Below are 14,417 nucleotides of genomic sequence, written 5' to 3' on the forward strand. Positions count from 1 at the left end.
TTTGCTGGTGCCACCTTCTTCAGCAGATTTTGGTAAGGTTGAGAATAATTAAGTTATGATCACCACAATTATAACTGTAATAATTTGATGCACGGTGTAGGCTCAGATTTTCCTCACAGAAACTGCCTCGATCTTTACCAGCAAGACCATGCATGGCAACAGGCCTGCGAGTGTGTGAATGGATCCACACACAGAGCCTGAACTCACTTTGTCTGGAAAATCTAAACCACGTCCCCAAACTTACACTACACTATTGTCTCTCAAAAACATTTTCAGTCAGCAAACGGACTGTGAAGCATCCTGAGCAACTGCATCACTGCCTGGTTCGGAAATTGCACCATCTCGGATCGCAAGACCCTGCAGCGGATAGTGAGGTCAGCTGAGAAGATCATCAGGGTCTCTCTTCCCACCATCACGGACATTTACACTACACGCTGCATCCGCAAAGGAAACAGCATTATGAAGGACCCCATGCACCCCTCATACAATCTCTTCTCCCTCCTGCCATCTGGGAAAAGGCTCCGAAGCATTCAGGCTGTCACGACCAGACTATGTAACAGTTTCTTCCCCCAAGCTATCAGACTCCTCAATACCCGAAGCCTGGACTGACACCTTGCCCTATTGTCCTGTTTATTATTTATTGTAATGCCTGCACTGTTTTTGTGCACTTTATGCAGTCCAGTGTAGGTCTGTAGTCTAGTGTAGCTTTTACTGTGTTGTTGTTTTTTTTAATTACGTAGTTCAGTCTAGTTTTTGTACTGTGTCACGTAATACCATGGTCCTGAAAATCATTGTCTCATTTTTACTATGCACTGTACCAGCAGTTATGGTCAAAATGACAATAAAAGTTGACTTGACTTGAAGCTCAAATACCAATAAAAGTTAAGCAATTTGTACCTCAAGAACAGTAAAAAAATTAAAAGATATATAAATTGTCCAAAGTTTACCTCTGTCTTTCACAGTTAATGCTCTTGCTGTGTAATTAAATACAGGACATTCAGGTAGATTTCTTTGACAGATAATGAGGAAATGCTGGAAGTTTACGCTCCAAATTCAGCCTCCACTACTGTTTAAAGACTGGGCACATACCTCCAGGAAAATGCCGAGATGGAACAAACTCGTGAACCATCCCATTGGAAAATGCTGACAGCTTAGCACATGGCCACCAATGTTTCCCCAATGGTTCTTTATCTACAATCTTAATTGATATTTATCTTCATACTGCAAACACACCAATTACATAGGTCAGCCTATAGCTAGAACTTAATGTATGTGCTAATCAGAGCTCAGACCCCTGGCTTTCCACTTACATGCATCCAAAACAAAAACTAGGAGACTAAATCAGGGTATAAAATATACAGGAAGTTAAATAGCAATCAAATTATTGCATGCTTGGTACCACCAATCCCTCCAAAACAATATGAACCTATGAACATGAACACTTTTGGATCTCACTACAATATTCCTGTAAATGCAATTCTATCTTGAAGGAGCTCCTGAAATAAAAATAATCAGAAATGACAAATCATTATATTAATGACCAGATGGGCATCAGCATCATTCAGAAATCTTAATCTCATAATTTACACAGTGCTGAACACCAGCTCACACTTGCAAAGTCTCTTTCATCTCATATTATCTGATTTATTATGTAAATGATTGGAGGGCAGGCATTTTAGTGCCAAACTGCATGTGTCATTTTAAACAAATTTTTCACGTCCAACCCCAGCCCAGAAGTTTGTCATTATATATTCACTCCAGCCAGTGAACATACAGCTATCATAACAGCTTTAGTAAAATAAAATGCATTATGATAGCATTATATCCAAGTCCAATGATAACAAGTTCTTTTGCAATAGTCAGCACCTTCCTTTCACATTTTGCAAAATGTATGTGTTTTTACTTTTGTCTTTACCAAATTACAAAACAATTAAAGCATTACATACAGTTGAACTAAAATCAGTTAATGCTTTTCACTGTTCATATTTTTAATATCACTAGTCAAGGGGACAAGTAAATCCAGAGATTTCAAATTGCTGCTAGCTCCAATTCTACCATAAGAGCTGCATTTTCCAATTTATTACTGCATCCTTCTAGAAAAGCAACTGACAAATCTTTGATTTTCATAATGTCAAAGCGAAGATTGTGAGTCAATTTGATTTTTTCATTAAATGGAGTGAAAATTTAATGTACTATGCAAGAAAGTAACAGTTCACACCCGTCCAAAAAAAGTGTGATAAAGATTTGCTGTAATGCTAAGACAAATGCTCTTGCTGTCTCTTCAAAACAGAAGCAAAATCCAAACCAAACGCAGATTGGCTATTCATTTTGTGAAGCACCTATCCCAAGCTACAGGGGTGATCCCCAGCTTCCTGCTGCACATCACATTAATTCCCACTCCAACATAACTTGTCCGTCTGCAGCCCCAACAACAGCTGTACCGAGATCAAATGTAAACTAGAGCAACGACATCTCACTTTCCATTCAGACACTTTGCAACTTTCTGGAATTAAACGGAGACTGAATGATCCAGTCTCAGGTCAAGTAGTTGCTCATCGTTCCCCGTATTTTTATTTTATTTAGAGATTCAGCAAGGAACAGGCCTTTCCAGTCCAGTGAGCTGCAACCCGCCTATTTAACCCTAACCTAATCACAGGACAATTTATAATGACCAATTAAGTTACTACCTTTGGACTGAGGGAGTACCCAGAGGAAACGCATGGGGTCAGAACCAGAAGTGAACATCATACTTATTTCCTTTCAAACCCAGTTTATGTACAATGCTTTGTTATTGGTCAGTTCTCCTGCTCCTTATATTGCAATCTGTCTCAACCCATCTCTAGGCTTTTGTCTTACACCTTACTCCTACCCCTTGCGATCCTTTGAAAATTATTAACTCTACACTCCCCCTACTCACCCCTCCAATTTCTGAGGGAGAGAACATTAACTCGTTTCTCTTTCCACACTAGCCGAGTTCTTCCAACCCTTCTATTCTTACTTCAGTTCAATATTTCATTTAAAGACTGTCAGAGCAACGTTCCCATTGTACAGTAGAGCCTCAGCCTAATTTCTGTACTCAAATTAAACTCTACTTTTAAGTTAGACGTGTGGCACTATTAAACTCCTTTGAAAATAACAAAATTCAACATAATATACACATGACAGTCAAGAAATTTAACATCTAACCTCGGTGTTGTGTCTGTGATAACAGACTTGGCAAGTGCAAAACATACTAACGGCGACTGCATATCCAGTCATATCACTTGCAAATTTGATTGGGTATTTCCTGATACATCAGTTGCACATTAAACCACATCATTCACCATCAATGTCTTGCAGGGAATTGAGATCCTGGTTGCCCAAGAGTGGTCAGTTCCCCTGATACCCCTCCCTAAGGCCACTTCAGTCCTCCTGAGATCACAAATGACCATTAAGTATAACTTGGCTTGAGTTTGTGTATCACAAGTATTCGAACTTGCTTCTCTCACACCACAGATGAGGTTGTGTTTAAAACATAGTGCATTAGTTAATGCAAATAAAAAAACCAAATGTTAACCAAATCCTGGCACAGGCACTAGGTTTTGCAAGTCCAAGGATTCAATATTCGATTCCTATCTGAAAAATACGTCAGCTCATATAAAAGTAAACACTGCTCTTTATAAAACCCAAAGGCCACAATAAAATGCTAAAGGATTCAGAGGCAGCATTCAGAAGGCAAAGGGGATGGTCGATACTTTGGGTCGAGACCACTTCTTATGTAACAAAAGCTACAAAACAAAAAAGTGTTGGAAACATTCAGCAGGTCAATTTGCAAAGTGTAAGGAGAAAGAAAAATTAATGTTTTATGAGCAGAATCTTCATCATAGAGAGAAAAAAATATAAATTTTAAAATGCTAAGAGGATGGGGAGCACTGTTCCCTCTAAGCCGCACAGGTGCATGACTGCATAGTAATTGAAATGTTCCTGCACATAGCAGCTGAAACTTTCTTTTATACAATGTTAATATAAAGTGTCGCTCATTTTTCAGGCCATGTAAAAATTCCCTGTTCAAAGCAATGATTGAACAATGCAACTGTAAAAATATAGAGGAAACGTTGGTGGGGAGGGGATAGATAGGACAAAAGGAATACCTTTGTTGGGTTGAGCCCCAATTTAGAGTTCAATCGAGTAAACTTTTAGGGACTCCTGGACGAGGATGAGAGAGGATCTGGCCAAAGTTGATTGGAAGGGGACACCAGCAGGGATGATGGCAGAATGGTAATAACTGAAGTTTCTGGAAACAATTCGGAATGCGCAGGATAGATACATCACAGGGAAGATAAAGCATTCTAAAGGGAGGGTGAGACAACCATGGCTGACAAGTGAAGTCAAAGGCAGCATAAAAGCAAGAGAGAGGGCATAGAATATAGCAAAAATAAGTGGGAAGTTAGAGGATTGGGATGCTTTTAAAAACCCAACTAAAGGCAACTATAAAAGACCAGAAGGAGAGAAAAGATGAAATATGAAATTAAGCTGGCCAATAATATCAAAGAGGATACAATAAGTTTTCTTGTCATATACCTGTATAAAGTGTAAAAAAAGAATTGAGAGCAGATATTGAACTGCTGGAAATTAATGTTGGAGAAGTAATAATGGGGGACAAAAAAAATAGTATTAAGTATTCTGTGTCAATCTTCACTGTTGAAGACACTAGCAGAGTGCCAGAAATTCAAGAGTGTCGGGGGCAGAAGTGAGTGTAGTTGCTTTTACTATGGAGAAGGTGATTGGGAAGTTGAAAACTCTGAAGTAGACAAGTTGCCTGGACCAGGTGGACTACACCCCAGTGTTCTGAAGGAGGTAGCTGAAGAAATTGTGGAGGCATGAGTAATGAATCATTGGAATGGTTCCAGAGGAGTGTAAAATTGCAAATGTCACTCCACTCTTTAACATGGGAAAAAAAATGGAAATTATACACCGATTAGCCTGACTTCAGTGGTTGGGAAGATGTTGGAGTCTACTACTAAGGATGAGGTTTTGGTACACCTGGAGGCACATAATAAAATAGGCGAAAGTCAACATGGTTTCCCTAAGGGGAAATCTTGCCTGACAAATCTATTGGAATTCTTTGAGGAAATAACAAGCGGGGTAGATAAAACAGAATCAGTGGATGTTGGTTATTTGGATTTTCAGAAGGCCTGTGACCAGGTGCCAGAAATGAGGCTTCTTAACAAGATAAGAGCCCACGTTATTACAGGAAAGGTACTAGCATGGATAGCAGACATCTTCAGGGAGCGGTGTCTCAGAAAAGCAGCATCCATTATTAAAGACCTCCAGCACCCAAGGCATGCCCTTTTCTCACTGTCACCATCGGGTAGGAGGTACAGAAGCCTGAAGGCACACACTCAGCGATTCAGGAACAGCTTCTTCCCCTCTGCCATCCGATTCCTAAATGGACATTGAACCTTTGGGACACTACCTTACTTTATTTTAAAAATATACAGTATTTCTGTTTTTGCACTGTTTTTAACCTATTCAATATACAGATACTGTAATTGATTTATTTATTTATTATTATTTTTAAAAATTTCTTCTGTATTATGTATTGCATTGAACTCCTGCTGCTAAGTTAACAAATTTCACGTCACATGACGGTGATAATAAAGCTGATATCGATTCTGAAGATTGGCTGACCGACAGAGGAGGCATAGAGTGGGAGCAAAGGGGGCCTCTTCTAGTTGGCTGCTGATGGCTAGACATGTTCATCAGGGGTTGGTGATTGGACCGCTTCTTTTCACATTATATGTCAATGATTTGGATGACGGAATTGATGGCTTTGTGGCCAAGTTTGCAGATGATGTGACGATAAGTGGAGGGGCATTTAGTATTCAGGAAGCAGGGACTCTGCAAGACTTAAGACAGATTAGAATGGGAAAAGAAGTGGCAAATGGAAAATGATGTAGGGAAGTGTATAGTCATGCACGTTCATAGAAGGAATAAAGGTGTAGACTATTTTCTAAATGGGGGAAAAAAGTCAAAAATCAGAGGTGCAAAGAGTCCTTGTGCAAGGTTCGCTAAAGGTTATCTTGCAGATTGAGTCGGTGGTAAGGAAGGCAAATGCATGTTAACATTCATTTCGAGAGGACTAGCATGTAAAAGCAAGGATGTAATTTGGAGGCTTTAAAACACCTTGATCAGACCACACTTGGGAGTACCGTGAGCATTTTATGCCCCTTACCTAGCTAACATTAGACAGAGGGTCCGGAGGAGGTTCACGTGAATGTTTCTGGGAATGAAAGTGTTAACACAGTAGGCTCTGGGCCCATAATCGCTGAAGTTTAGAAGAATGAGAGGGATCATTGAAACTGATTGAACATTGAAAGGTCTAGAAGGAGTGGACGTGGAGAGGATGTGTCCTATAGTGGGCCAGTCTAAGACCAGAGGGCAGAGCTCAGAATAGAAGAACTTCTTCAACCAGAGCAGTGGTGAACCTGTGGAATTCATAGCCACAGAAGGGAATGGAGGCCAGGTCATATTTAAGGCAAAGATTGATAGGTTCTTGATTGGTCAGGGAGTCAAAGGTTACGGGGAGAAGGCAGGAGAATGGGGTTAAGAGGGGTAATGAATCAGCCATGATGGAATGGTGGAACAGACTTGATGAGCCAAATGGCCTAATTCTGTTCCTACAGCTTATGGTCCAAATCAATAAGTGAAACAAGAGATAGAAGACAAAGAGACACACACAGCAGGTTATGCAATGGCAGGCTGGGTTAATGTTACAAATGGATTTCTTGTAGCAGAAATAAGTAATTCTGAAACAAACCTGAATTATCTGAAATGGTTCTATTCAATATTGAGTCTTGAAGGCTTCAATGTGCCCAGACAGAAGGTGATGTGCTATTTCTCACGTTTACGTATACGAGCAGCCACAGATAAACTGGTTACAATGTATGTAATGGAGAATTAAAATGACAGGCAATTCCCAATAACTTTTGTGGACTGAACAGAGATTTTCTTTAAAGTAGTCGCTAAGATTGCATTTTGTTTCTTCGGTTCAGAGGAGACTGCATTAAGAGCACTGAGTACAGTACAAGATTGGAAGAATTGCAAGCGAATTACAGAAACATTAACTTTATCTCTCTCCATAAATGCTGCTTGAACGTCTGATCCAGCATCTAGAGCCATGCAAAACAGTACTCATTCCCACTGCTGACAGACCTGAAACTCTGGTAATGGAAGTCCTTGATGGATCACAGTCTGATATTTTAATTACTTTGTACACATCAAAAAGTCAACTTCAGATGCCCGCCAGCTATCTATTCACATCGAATGGAAACAAACCTGTATCAATCTCATTGGTCTTTTTCTCATATGATGAACATGACCTGCATGACTCACGATTCTTTCCAGATGCCATGATGTTGCAGTTCTGTAAAAAGGATGAAACACAACATTTCAGAGAAGATAGCCGTATAGAAAAAAGTATGTTTTAATGTGCTTTTTTTAAAAAAAAAAGAACTGACATAAGGTTCAGTGTTTTTACAATGACAATTGTTTTTGTTTATCCCAATTTCTATAAAATCACCTACTGTAATTATCTGTAATTAAAACAATTCTAAAACTAACTACATGCTGTGCAACACACACAAAATGCTAGAGAAACACAGCTGGCCAGGTAGCATCTATGGGAAAGAGTAAACAGTCGGCGTTTTGGGCCGAGGCCCTTCATCGGGACTGAGAAGAAAGGGGTAAGATGTCAGAATGAAGTGGTGGGGGAGGGGAAAGTGGCTAGCTGGAAGGGAACAGGTGAAGCCAGGTGGGTGGGAAAGGTCAAGGGCTGGAGAAGAAAGAATTTGATAGGAGAGGAGAATGGACAGTAGGAGAAAGGGAAGGAGGGGACCCAGGGGAAGTAAGAAGTGAAATTTCAGAGTGGGGATTAGAGGAATGGAGAGGGGGAAAATTGGCACACTGGAAGGATATATCAATATTCATGCCATCAGATTGGAGGGTACCCTGATGGAGGTGTTGCTCCGCTACCTTGAACGTGGCTTCGTCTCAGCACACGAGGAGGCCATGGATGAACACGCTGGAACAGGAATGCGAATCAGAATTAAAATGCTTGGCCACCGGCAAGTCCAGCATGTGGCAGATCGTGCAGGGGTGCTCAACAAAGTGGTTCCCCCAATTTACGACAGATCTCACCAAGGCAGAGGAGGCCGCTTCGGGAGCACCAGACACAAAAGACAACCCCTGGAAATTCACAGGTGAAATGTTGCCTCACCCAGAAGGTGAGGCCCTGAACGGAGGTGAGGGAAGAGCTGTATGGGCAGGTGTAGCACTTAGGGTGCCTGCATGGATAAGTGCCTGGAGGGAGATTCGTGGGGAGGGAATCACGGGGGTAGCAATCGCTGCAGAAAGCCAGGGGGTGGAGGTAAAGATATGTTAGTGGAGACGGTGTAAGTTATGGTGTTCGATGTGGAGTGGAGGCTGATGGGGTGGTAGGTAAGGATAAGAGGGACTCCATCACTGTTACAGCAGTGGGAAGAAGGGGTGATCGTGGAAATACGGGAAAGGGAGGAGAAGCAAGTGAGGGTAGCATCAATTGTAGAGGGAGGGCCATTCTTTAAGGGAGGAGGACATGTCAGATATCCTGGAATGGCAAGTTGCATCCTGGAAGCAGATGCGGCAAAAGTGAAGAAACTGAGAAAAGGGAATAGCATTTTTACAGGAGATATTGTGGGAAGGGGTATATTTAAGAATCAGTAGGTTATAAAAGATGTCCATTGACAGTTTGTCTCCTGAAAGATCAAGAAAGGAGAGGGAGTTGTCAGAAGTGGATCAGGTGAATTTAAGGGCAGGGTGGGGAAGTTAGAAGCAAAATTGATAAAATTGTTCTGCTCTTTTTTTTAAAATCAACAGATCACCATCATACTTCAATTAATCTGTTCCTACAGAAACCCTTAGCTACCACCTGCATTCAATTTAATTGTGTGACTTTATTTGCATAATCAAAAGATCAATAAATTGTCTTCCAGTAGCACACACAAAATGCTGGAGGAACTCAGAAGTTCAGGTGAAGTCTATGGAGGGAAATTTCAGGTCAAGACCCTTCATCATAATTCTTCCTTTGGATTCATTAATGCATAGGCAGAGGTTACATCGAGGGCTGACAACTAATCACATTTTAATTAAAGAATATTTAACATCTTCTATGCAATCAAAACATTGAATACCAAGAGCTTGAGTGCAGACCCTGAATTTACCTGCCTCCCTGTAATTCAAAGGAAACGGCTCTTGTTTCAGAAGACATTTGTCTGGGATTCCAGTCCCCTATAAAACTCGCAGAGGCTGCAGGGTGAATATCTAGATATCTTTAGTACATGACAATTTACCATGCTAAACAATGCTGGTCTGCTCTCAGCAATGGGGGCTAATTCGGGTCTGAATGCCAGTGATCAGCCTGGAAACCTGTAATCCGGCTGTGTCTGGGCACACCTACTGATACCAACTGCAATTTCAACAAGCTCTTTTCAAGACTGTTTACAGTAGGGCTTCCCCAACTTTTTTTTTACACCATGGACCCCTAGCACGCTGTAGACCCCAGAATGGGAACATCTGGCTTACAGGTACCTTGTTTACAGCTCTGTCTCCAACACGCTCCGCCCACAGCAACGCATTACTGGCAACCAAACACCAACAATAGGGTATGGGCTGGATATAGTTGTTTGTTAGAAGGGTGAAGAGAAGGGGAAATCGCATGACAGGATTCGTCCCGAGAATGAGTGGGCTCACATTATTGGATCCCCATCTCGATTGGATAGGAGGAAAGCATCACACCACTATGAAGCCTGTCCGGAGTGGAATGACACCGCAGGAACTCTATCTGCACCGGCTGGGCGGGCTGCTAATCTCAGCTCATTCACATCAGTGACTTTCTGTTGGAATGGGCTCAGGCTCACCACTAGATCCCCGCTTGGTGGGGCTGGGCGCCGACTGAAGATGCGAAAGAGCTATGGAAAGTCCTGACCCAGCCCACCCTCCTGAAATGGCCGGGCAGCGCCCGCTCTTTGTAGTCAGAGCTGAAGGCAGCGCTCCGCCCGCCCCGCCATTCTCTCCCCCCACCCCGATCACCTCCAGAAACGTGCCTCTTACCCTTCTGCAGTCGGGATAGCGACGGCCGCCCTGGAGGGAAAAATGCAAAGCAACAGGTTAGACAGCGGTGGGACACTCGGGAGAGATCTGATCTTGTCCTGCGAGCAGAAAGCAGACGATACTCACAGCAGCGTCACTCTCACCCACTCGCTCCGAACTCTCCTCTCCACTCAATGCACCTGAGCCGGGCAAACAGCGACGTCACCTCCTGGCTTCACAGGGAGGAGCCGCGGAGACCAGCCCCGCGACGCTCACTGGCTACCAGCCTGCTCCGGGCGCTTAAATATACTCCCCGGCGCGTCTCCACCTCGCCCCTTGCTGCCTCTCTGTGTTGAGGAAGTGTGATGTGGGGAAATGGACTGAACCAACGCCGATGGCATCTTCCTTTCCACCCTAATGAAGGGTCTCGGCCCGAAACGGCGACTGTGTATTCCCCTCCCGAGTTCTTCCAGCATTGTGTGTGTAACCTTTTCTCATTCTTTGCTTTTCTTGGGGACCATTTTCTCCAAAGACACGTGCCCAGACAGACACCATGTGCTGCTGGAAGGTCATCAACTGGGTGAAGTACGCCTTTCGGTCTTCCCGAAACTTGTTGGTCTTCCAGCACGTAAGGAAGTGCTGCAGACTGGCAGATAGATGGGTGTCGCTTAGGCTCTGTGGGGAAGGACCACAATCCAGTGTCCTGACTCTGCACACGGAGAGGTGATGAAACGAAAGGGCTGTCGCAATGGTCCTCTGTGTCTTCACCTCCTTCCTCATCACCATCCAGGGACCGAACCAGTCCCTCCGAGTGAGGCAGAGCTTCACTGCCTCTCTTACAACCCAGTCCACTGCATTCAGTGTCTCTTCCTCTGTGCTGGTGAAGCCTCCCGAGGCCTGGACAACACTGTTTTTGGAGCACTAACCCTCTGTTATCGAGATTTTAGTTTCATGTCATTTTAACACTCCAGTGGAATTCTGACCTGTCTGCCCTTGATCTTCTTGGTTACAGGAAAGGCTGAAATCAAACTGAAACAGCAACATCTCATATTATGTTTGGGTAGCTTACAACCCACTGGTAAGAACACTGAAATTTCCATTTTCAGGTAATCCATACCCCCTGGTGTTCTCCTTCCATGCACATTTGTGCACCAAATTTTCTTCTCTCTTTGTACATCTGTCACTGCTCCCCCATCACATGGTTTCATCTGTCCATCCCTGCCCATCTGGTTCCACCTTTCATCTACCAATCACTATCCCACCCCTCCCTTAGGTCCAGTCACTCTCTCCTTTGCTCTCATCTCTGATAGAGGGTCTCAACCTGGAACATCAACTTGCATCTCTTGCCTCCACAGATACTGTTTGACTGACTGAGTTACGTGTTCTGCCTTTTTGTTTCTCCTGTTCAGAGGCATAGCAGGTAAAAGGATTATATAAGAAACATGGGCTTGGGAGCAAATGGCATTTCTACTGAAATTTTAGAACTTGAGATACAAATCCACCACCACTTTTCCTGTCTGGAGAGAGGAGGACATTCCAAGGAACTGCCACCCATGATGTACCCTCTTCTCATTGCTATCATCAGGTAGGAGGTACAGGACCCTGAAGACACACTCTCAACATTTTAGAAAAAGCTTCTGCCTCTTCACCATCGTGCTGTGCAGTAATGATCACATACAGTTTGCCTATTTACAGGCACAGGGAATGTGATGTTTACTGCACAGCAAGTCCAAGAGAAGTACACGGACAACATCAGAAACAATTTTTGGCTTTTAAAGGCAGTAATTCTGTCACTTGAGAGGGTTTGGCAAGATTTGGCTTCATTTATGACTGCCCAAGAAATTAATCTCTGTCTTATATCTTGGTTCATGATGGCATGTAACTATCATCCTAACCAATGTGTCAATAAAAGAATAAATCTCATTACACTCACACTTTGTTTAATCATTCTCATTGCAGTTCTACTGCTCACACCCAACAAAGTTCACACTGGAATGGAACAAATACAGAATGCAGGCCAAAAGGGAAAATGTTTATTCCCTCTGCTCCAGAATTAGGGTTACCCTAATCTCAATAGTTGAACTGCCGTTTCCTTATGAGACTTACATAGATATGTGTTGGAAGGATGAGCTCCATCATCAATGGTTCAGTCAGTGGAATAAGTAGAGGTAGTAGGGAGTCGTCAATCTCAGGGGATTACGGGTTTGCGCCTCTGGTGGATTGCGTCCTCTCCAGGGTGCAAGCCTGATTTGAAGAACCGGCTGTTGCCCATGCAGTGGGCTCCCCCTCTCCACGCCACTGATGTAGTCCAAGGGAAGGGCAAGTGCCGATACAGCTTGGCACCAGTGTCGTCGCAGAGGTTGCCAGAGTGAAGTTGTAAACAACATCAAAATGCCTTGGGGACCCCGGCTCCGGATTTCTTCCTCAGAGTTTACTCCCGAAGCCTTTCCCATGGGTGGGTATGGCCGCAAGGCAGCGGAGGTTTAAAATCAGAGTTTTCCCTCTCCAATAGCCCTTATATTCAACAAGTGAAAAATAAATGTCTTTTACAACCTATTGCTGTACAACACAGTATGGAATAATTTAGTTCTGGTAAGACAGCCACTGCACTGGAATGCAGCGGCTTCTATGCGGGTCAACCAAAGGTATTGTCTTTTTTAAAAGTACTTATTGCGATCACAAAACCCTTCTGGAAATCAAGTACTGCCAAGTCTACCCCATCAGGAAGGACTAGACCTCAAGTGCCAGTGGCACTGGTTTGCAGCCGCCCAGGGAGAGGCATTGAGTCAGGACTCCAGCGGAGTGCTGGAGGCAGTGCTGACCCCCAGTATTCACTCAGCGGAAGCAATCATGTTCAACTACAGACTGCTGCAACATTCATGAACTCAGGGACTTAGACTGTGTATATCTTTTTTGTGAAAGACTATCGTGTGACTATTTTACTGCTATATATGTGCTATATGTCCATGTGCTATATGATGTCCTTGCGCTGTGTATGACTGTTGGTACTGTGTTTCACACTTTGGCCCCAGAGTAACATGGCTTCATTTGGCTGTGTTCATAGTACTGTTGAATGATGATTGAACTATCCACTGACAGTAAGGGAGAAACCAGGAAAGTGTGAAAAACTTTCCACATCTCAAGAAAAACTTAGTGAGAGTACTTCAGGGCAAAATCTATCATCGGCTCCACTGCTATGGCTCAACCTGGGGTAAAGTGTATTTGAAGAGCAGGACTTCAAACTTGGCATAAAATTCATGGTCTACCAAGCAGTGATGCCAAACCACATTTCTAGTTCAGGGACATGCAGCAGGCTCCTCAAAGCAACAGCTCTGTTTTTGCAAAACCTTCCAAATAAGTGAACCCAGCATCATAATTTTCTCCAGCCCCATGTTTCCAACATCAAGGTGCAAATTACACCAGCTGACTCTGATGGTCCGAACAAGAGCAAACTCCTGAAGCAGGCATTCAGCGCCACTCCAAGTGACATCATGCCAACTGTATGCCGAAAGGTCAGAGGAAATGCTACTGTGGTGTTTCCAGACCCTTGCTGAAACAATGTAACAAATTTACTGACTTGTGGGAATTGCTAGCTAACGAGGGACATGAGCAAGAACTATAGGGATGGCACTGATAGGCTTTAGTCCTTTCATTGGAAGTACAAAGAACTCCCACAAAACAGTGGAAAGATTGCATTACTTCCCAAACTATCCACCTGCTCATGCATCAAGCATCCCTGACCCAACCTGTTGCAGAGTCTGTGGATCTTACATTGACCTCAGCAGCCACTTCAGAATGCACTGAAGTGGAATGAAAGCAAGTCATCCTTTACCCAAAGGAACTAACTAAGATGATGACTTGACTCTGAATTTGATTTTCTACTATATATACAGGGGTTTGATTGAGCACTGTTTAAATGATCTGGTCAGATATGAAAATCACACTTGTCATAAAGGCTTTGCTGTACTGGCGAAGCTGTGTTTTATTGTTTAATTTGCTTTACTTTAATCCAGACCACACCTTGTCTACCAGAAATATTTGTGGGCAATTGAATAATAGAATATGTCAGCATATTGCTTTGCGGCTTCACCTATAGCATTGGAGAACGGTGAGGTCATACTTTGATCAAAAGCTAAATTTGTACATCCTTTTAGAATGAAAGAACGCTTTCATAAATCAAGAAAGAATGAAGTGGAATATTTTAACATCAAAAGTGAATGAATGGAATCTGAAACAATCATGCTAAAGGAAGCATGAGGATTTTTGACTGAAACCAAAAAGACTGACGTCTCTGCCAATTGTTCATTCTT

At 43.0% G+C, this 14,417-nt stretch overlaps 1 protein-coding gene across 2 annotated transcripts in view; it reads right to left on the reverse strand.

The window, feature by feature from the left end:
* The window catches only part of LOC140734791 (bcl-2 homologous antagonist/killer-like), a 42,593-nt gene extending 32,150 nt beyond the window's left edge, over positions 1–10,443 (reverse strand). The window contains exons 1-3 of one of the 2 annotated variants that reach the window (XM_073059308.1): positions 10,255–10,443; positions 10,129–10,158; positions 7,318–7,405 (exon numbers count right to left, since the gene is read on the reverse strand). In XM_073059308.1, the coding sequence (XP_072915409.1) occupies positions 7,318–7,393 (76 nt within the window). In that variant the 5' untranslated portion in view covers positions 7,394–7,405; positions 10,129–10,158; positions 10,255–10,443. The remainder of the gene's footprint in view (positions 1–7,317; positions 7,406–10,128; positions 10,159–10,254) is intronic. The other variant, XM_073059310.1, reaches the window with a different exon arrangement.
* Between the last annotated feature and the right edge of the window lie 3,974 nt (positions 10,444–14,417).

This window comes from Hemitrygon akajei, chromosome 10 (assembly GCF_048418815.1).
Source record: "Hemitrygon akajei chromosome 10, sHemAka1.3, whole genome shotgun sequence".
Taxonomy (NCBI): Eukaryota; Metazoa; Chordata; class Chondrichthyes; order Myliobatiformes; family Dasyatidae; genus Hemitrygon; species Hemitrygon akajei.